Raw genomic sequence first — 6,895 nt, 5'->3', positions numbered from 1 at the left:
ATACTACTAATACTACTAATAAATACAAATTTTAGTTTATAGATTACGTTCATATTAAATTATAAACCTAAATTAAAAAGTACTGTTTATGTTCATACGAGAGGATTAAAATGTCTTTATATTTGCGAAATTATCAATCATCCTGAATATTATATTTTAAAATCAACTATTAGAACCTCAAATACAAATGATAATAATAATAGGAAACATTTTATATGGACAGATTATTTCATATTTAACTTCTCCCCTTTGGCCATGCATTTTTAACAATTGTTATTTTTTTCTGGTCAATGTTTAGCTATTACAGTGCCACATGAATGGCTACATTGTTAAATCTCCACCAAAATTCTGCGCGCACGGAATCCATTACGCCATTAATGTTACACAGTTACTGTAATGGAACCTTTGTTAATAATCGTGTTTCCTTCTGAAACACGATTCATTGTTTCATAACAAAAACATCTGAACAATAGTCTGTTCGGATAACAAGATTTTCAAACAGTATAATTAATATACTATAATACTTCTATTCGTAGAACAATCCGAAAAAGCAATCTGCAAAAAAAATACAGTACCATTTAAAAAAAAAAAAAAAAATGCGATTGCACTTTGCAAGTGTATCGATATACCTGTGAAAAAAATTTTACCAATCTTTCTCGAAAATTCCTTACCACTTTAAATGACATAAACATTTTTACATAAATACTACAATCACAAGAGCGACGATCTTTTGCTTGTTTTCTGTCATGTTAAACAAATTCTATCGTGTCATCTACATTAATTTCGTAATAACGATTACAAGTGCATTATTTGTCACATTCGAGAAATACCGTTTTCCGCTTAACAAAAGTGTGTTTCTTTCACAAAAGTAAATTTCAAATGTTGAACAGGCTTACGTAGCATATCTCTGTAGAACCACGTTGCTTGCAACGATCAATCACTTCACCGAATGACAAATAAATCGTGAAATAAATGTAATATTCTAACTGGCGACTAAACGTGATTCCATATTCCAAGGAAAAGAGGAAGAGAAATCTTGTACGTCACATGCAGAAATATTCGCCTTGTTCATGAATAATAAATTCCTCAGGCAACACTCTAAGCTTTACTGTGACACGTTCTGAATCCTACTTGGAAATAAGAAAAAGAATTCCTAGCTATTTGTACACGATTTTGTGGACGTGTTTTATCTCTTAATAATTAGCGTTTGAAATTTTCATAATTTCTAAAATAATTCATTTTCAATAGTGTAACTTATTTTTAAATGGATATAACCCTTAAATGCATCGTGTTACCATTTCGTACCATGACCAGAATTTCAATTAAATTCAATTAAATTAAACAAGTGGTAGAAAAATAACACTTGTTGCATTCAATAGAAGACGCCTATTTTTACATCTAAACTACGTATCCTTTATTTTACTACCCTCACATATCATAATCTGAATTATTCCAGAGTCATTCGTAACTATTGCATAATTTTATATTTCTAGTGTTGTTACGCTAAAGTATAGTATTTTAGAATTTGTGCTACACAAGCAACAAAGTACGTAGTTTATTTAATCACTTAGAGTTGTTTTATATGTCCTACACATGTAGCCATTTGGCACCAAACTCTTTTCTCGAATAAAAAAATACAAAAAAATAAGATGGATTTTTAAAATTATTTTTCCATGGTTTATCGAGACATACAACGTCAAGGTGCTATATTAAATTTGGAGAAATCATGCGTTTGAGGGTTAAAGTAATAGCTGTCTGTGTTGCTAAAATGGAGACAATTTTGTCAACGATTTAAATTTCCTATTCTGCATTTTTGAGGGATGGATTGTGTAAATGGTTCACAGAGCTCGATCTGGACTACTTGGAAAGGAGAGGAGGCGAGACAATAACCTGTGAAAACACCGAAAGTGGATCGAAAGAGGAAGAAAGCCCCGCAGACACTCTGGATCGTGTCAAAGTTGTGTTTCTCGGTGCACCTAGGGTGGGAAAGTCCAGCATAATTAGGGTAAGCATTGATTTCGTTGAATTGAATCGATAATGGATTGACATTTAGTAAAATTTACTTATAAAATTATTTATTCTCATCTCGATCATTTTTTAAAAATATTTTTTCCAATTATTCTGCAATATAGTGATTCTAATTTTCTCATTAAACTTTGATTCAACGGTGACATTAGTTTCTCGATAATTGAGAAACGAAATTAGACCAATTATTGGTGAATATCCTACTTAAATTTCCTAGTCTTCTAATTGACCTTCCTCGGTTTTATTGAGTTTCTTCCAATTTTCACTCAGCTAAACTACTTACATCTGCTTGCAATTGCATACGTATCAAAAATTACCGAGCTTTAATTATCACCGAAGGAAAGGCGTGCTAATTTATTTGCAGTACTGTGAAAAGAAAAATCTTACAACTAATACACAGTACTAACGAGAATTCTGGGATTTCGGCACAGTGATGTATCTTCGTTTCTCATGTAGAACTATTAAGCTGTTAATATTTACTTTAAAGGCGTGAATTAAACGCGTCGTAGAAGCTTGTTAAAAATAACACAAGCGAAGGGAGATCCAGCGTGTCATCTACGTAATTGAAACTTGTTTTACATGAGAAAAAAACATCCTGACGAAAATAACACATAGCACATTATGTTGTTTATTCACGGACAATTTAATTCTTCTCTCGAAACCCGCTGAAACCGCAAACAGCAACGCGACAAAGAACTCCTTTCTTGAATGTCCGACTTATTGCAGATGTTATCACTGGCTGAAACGCAACACTACTCTAAATTCTTAGATTAGTAAAATTAGTAGCAGTGAAATATTACATGACCTAAAGAAAACACGATAAGCAATTTTTTGCATATGAACATTTTATTTAATTATTATTAATCATTAATTATGCTATTATACGCTATTGTTATAATTGTACTAAAACATCAATCGCTGGAAAGAATTGGAACGTCTGAAATAAAAAATTCTTGTTGATTTATAAATAAAAATGTATTATCCCCGATGTAGCTTAGGATTTTTTAAAAATTGTAATTATCATAGAACTGGTGACAGTTGGAAGAGAAAATCCACATTTTGCCAACAAGAAAAAATCAACTTTGAACGTTTCCAAACAATTAAATAATTGATACATCGAAAAAATCGTGCGCTACATCATAGGTAATACATTCTCATTTAGAAATGAAAAAAAATTTTTTATTTCAGACGTTCCAATTCTTGCCAACGATAGCGGCCATCGATTGATGTTTTAGCAGAAGAAATTTCGCAATAACTTCCCCATTTTGTAATATTTTTACTTTTCAAAAATCGAAAAGAAAAGCTGAAAGTTACATTTGTATCTCCTAAAAAAAAAATTGAAACTTTTCACTTAGCAGTACCTGTGAAAAGAATTTCCAAACGTTACCTGTTTTTAAACGCCTCGGAATGGTGTACTCCTAACCCCATGAAAGCTCGATTACTGTTATACTTAAATATCATTTTACATCTATCACGACGCATTACCGATTCCAAACCCTCGATGAGATCTCCTTCATGCTCCAACCAAAGGGCTCGCTTTGTACACACCTCGAGACACTATAGCCTCGTAAACATACACGAATTTCGCTCTGACTAACAATTAATTCGTATCACGTATTCGCGTTTTCCAACTCCGCCGCCGCTGTGTAACAAGAAATTGTCTCGTGAAAATACAGCTCATTGTCGCTGTGTAACTCGGTTTCTGGTGTCTCTGGCACAGCTTCCGACAACGTGGCGTGTACCGCTGAAAATAATTGAAAGATCTGCAGCTTGGAGACGAGCCGTGAGGCGCGTATGCTACCCAACTCGGTAATCGTATAATTAAACGCAACTACGCCAACGAATGTCACGTTTCCGCGAGATATTTATCATAGTGTCCTCTTTAACGAGCCCTCCACCCACTGCTCGCTAATGAAACGCTGCTCTAATTTCATCGAGGGGAATAAAATTTGCAATCGACGATTATAAAACTGTACCTGCAGCTTTTTCTTTCTTCGTATTGCTTCTTACTCAATTCTGTTTCTACTTTGGTTTTTTCTTTTATTTATCGGGGATTGTCTGAATCGTTCAACTGTACCTCCCTGATTTTGAGAACTTACCCCTTGGCACCCCTCGAGAGGCGACTGAGAAACGATGTGGAACAGAGTACCTATAGATCTAGACCTATCGCATATGTGATGAATTGTTTATGTACCGTTGAGAATTTTAGTTGAATTTTTCCATGTCTATGGGCCTCCATAAATCCTTCACACTTTTGTAGGAATTTTTGTCACATATTCGTAATCCCTTTCATTTGCTTGCTAACTATCCATTTGTCAAAGGTTTAAGCAATGAGATAATTTGAAAGAACCGACTTCCAACGAAGTATGACAAGGTGTTGTATAATATAAAAATATATGAAATCTATTGTATCTGTTAATACAGAAAGGGTCCTAAAATATTTAAAAGTACTTTTCTTTTGCACCATTAAATTGATTTATGAAGAAATTTCGTTTAAAAGCAAAGAGGATTTTTTAAGAACATTAGTGCGATTAAAGAGAGAGATTGAAGAGGAAAGAAGAAGACCTGTTAACGCTTTAACCTCTGAAAGCGCACTAAGAGCACACTTGGGACCGGAAGAAGTCAAGCGTGGTTGCATTTTTTATGAAAAATCTCCTGGTATCTACTTAGTCGATAAACTTCTTCTAGATAAAAGAAACGATAGTGAAGTATTATGAAGAATAAAAATACACAAATGTGTACATACGGAATTGATAATGTTAATTTCGATGTAATAAAAAGAATTGATCAGAAACCGATGTGTACGGTAGTAAAAATATTAATTTAATTACAGATATAAATTCAAGTTAAATCTAGCAAAAGATACTGTAAAATTTATGAATTAAATTAAGTAATAAACAAGAAATTTACAAAACAGAATAATTTCGATACTAAAGAAATCCTCGTAGTATAGAAGTATCTATAGATACACTATAGAAGTATCTGTAAAAAATCTATCAAGTAAAATTATTTATCTGCCATTTATAAGTTTTGAATGAAATCTTCAAAAAATTTTAATTTAATGTAACTTAAGTATCCGTGAAAAGGTGTAAAGAAAGTACATTTCTTTATCACATTTCATACTGGACAGCCAAGAAACCAAAGAAAAAAGAGCTTAACAGCTTCGATGATTGAGCAATCGATAAAAATAGCAGGAGATCCAGCTTTTCGATCCAACGGTGACGAACGTCGCTTTACAAGATGCGAATGACTTCCGCTCATTTCCGGAACCAGTTTCCGATTAACTGTCGTCTCTTGAGGAAATTGAAAGTCGGTGAAAGGGGACAGGGAATATTTAATCGGGAAATATGTGGGGTACAAGATTTTCTACTAAATTTCAATTCTTTCACCTAAATATAACTTTTTAAAAAAGAAATCAATAAAATGAAAAAGTTGCTTAGAACAATAGCTTGAAATATTTCATCAATTTTAGGTAGTAAAAATCTGTTAGAAATTTGCAGAGATATTTTTTAAAAAAGTCACACTTTGAAATGTAAACGTGTTTAAATAATTGATCAACTGATTATAAGCTCCCGATAAATATTCATGGCGATTCTCATTTCTCGAGTCATAATTAATATTTGTAGGTTATGTTGAAATTTTTCTGAGTGTTGCCACGCTTCGATTATTTCAAGCACAGTGTTCATCTCTTGAAAATCGATCGATACCAGCATTGTGCTTTTATTAAAAATTCATAACGAGTAAAGTGCATATAGAGGATCCTTTCTCGTGTAATACTCTTATGTTATACCGAGAAGTATAGCGGTGCAACAGGCGTTCATGGTGGATAACACATACAGACGATAACATTGCATTCCACAAGTATTGGAATTCGAATCTTCAACGCTTCGAAACAATCGCACCATACGTTCGCCTCCCTTACTTCATGCTTTATAAATTTTTCTATTATCAAATAGCCCTTCCGCTGCTACGGCGAAATAACGCTGCTTTCAACCTGAAACTCTCAACTTGAACGTTAAAGACTTATATAATTACTTATTGAGGTTTAATTGTTCAATTATAGATGGAGATTTTTCATTCCAGTAATAATAAATTATTAATTTTGTATTACTATGTGTGAATAAATAATGTTCACTTATAGTTCTTTCTTTTTTTTAAATAAAAATAAACCTGTTTAATATTTACGAATAATTCCATGCCCGAGAATATAAGTGGATAAGTTGTATTTCTTTTTTAGTTGTTAAAATGCATGACAGTCACATTTCCCCAGAGTTTCAAAAGCCAATTAGCTTTATCTGCGGGTCTATCTCTTGGAAGAGAGCATTTACTGCGAACTTCATCGTAACGTCACGTGTAAGTATCGATAAATTTTATTCGGTCGGTCCACCTTTAACCACCCATTTACTTTTATAACTCCCATAGTTCCACGCGATTACCTTACAATGTATTATATTCCTCAACAAATCTGTATCACTCTTTTCTATAAATTTCACGCTTTTTATTTCCCTTTGCATTTTCGGAAGTAGCAATGCAAAACACGTACGGTTTACTATCTAGACATCCTCCATAGATTTTATATATTTATATGGCATGTCGTGAAAATATTACAGCTACAAAAGTAAAAGTATACTGCCAGAATAAAATGGATAAAAGTTGTCCAGATAAATTTTATGAATGCTGTCCCTTTTATCTTATGATAACAAAAAGCAGGGACATGCAATTTAGCATAATGTATATTCTAACAAAGTGTTGTCAACTTAAATTTTCTACAGTATCATTACAATATGGAAGACATTATTTATGACAGGTAATTTAAAAATGATAAATTATACACTGTAGTTAAAAAGATTTCCTCACAATTTATTTGTAC

At 32.6% G+C, this 6,895-nt stretch overlaps 1 protein-coding gene across 1 annotated transcript in view; it reads left to right on the top strand.

Moving 5' to 3' along the window:
- The window catches only part of LOC108575051 (ras-like protein family member 10B), a 19,278-nt gene that overhangs the window by 5,396 nt on the left and 6,987 nt on the right, over positions 1-6,895 (top strand). Inside the window, exon 2 of the mRNA XM_017937754.1 lies at positions 1,845-2,005. Coding sequence (XP_017793243.1) covers positions 1,845-2,005 — 161 coding nt within the window. The remainder of the gene's footprint in view (positions 1-1,844; positions 2,006-6,895) is intronic.

Source organism: Habropoda laboriosa, unplaced genomic scaffold (assembly GCF_001263275.1).
Source record: "Habropoda laboriosa isolate 0110345459 unplaced genomic scaffold, ASM126327v1 scaffold204, whole genome shotgun sequence".
Lineage (NCBI taxonomy): Eukaryota > Metazoa > Arthropoda > Insecta > Hymenoptera > Apidae > Habropoda > Habropoda laboriosa.
Note: the sequence above shows the minus strand (reverse complement) of the source record. Positions and strands in the feature narration are given on the sequence as shown.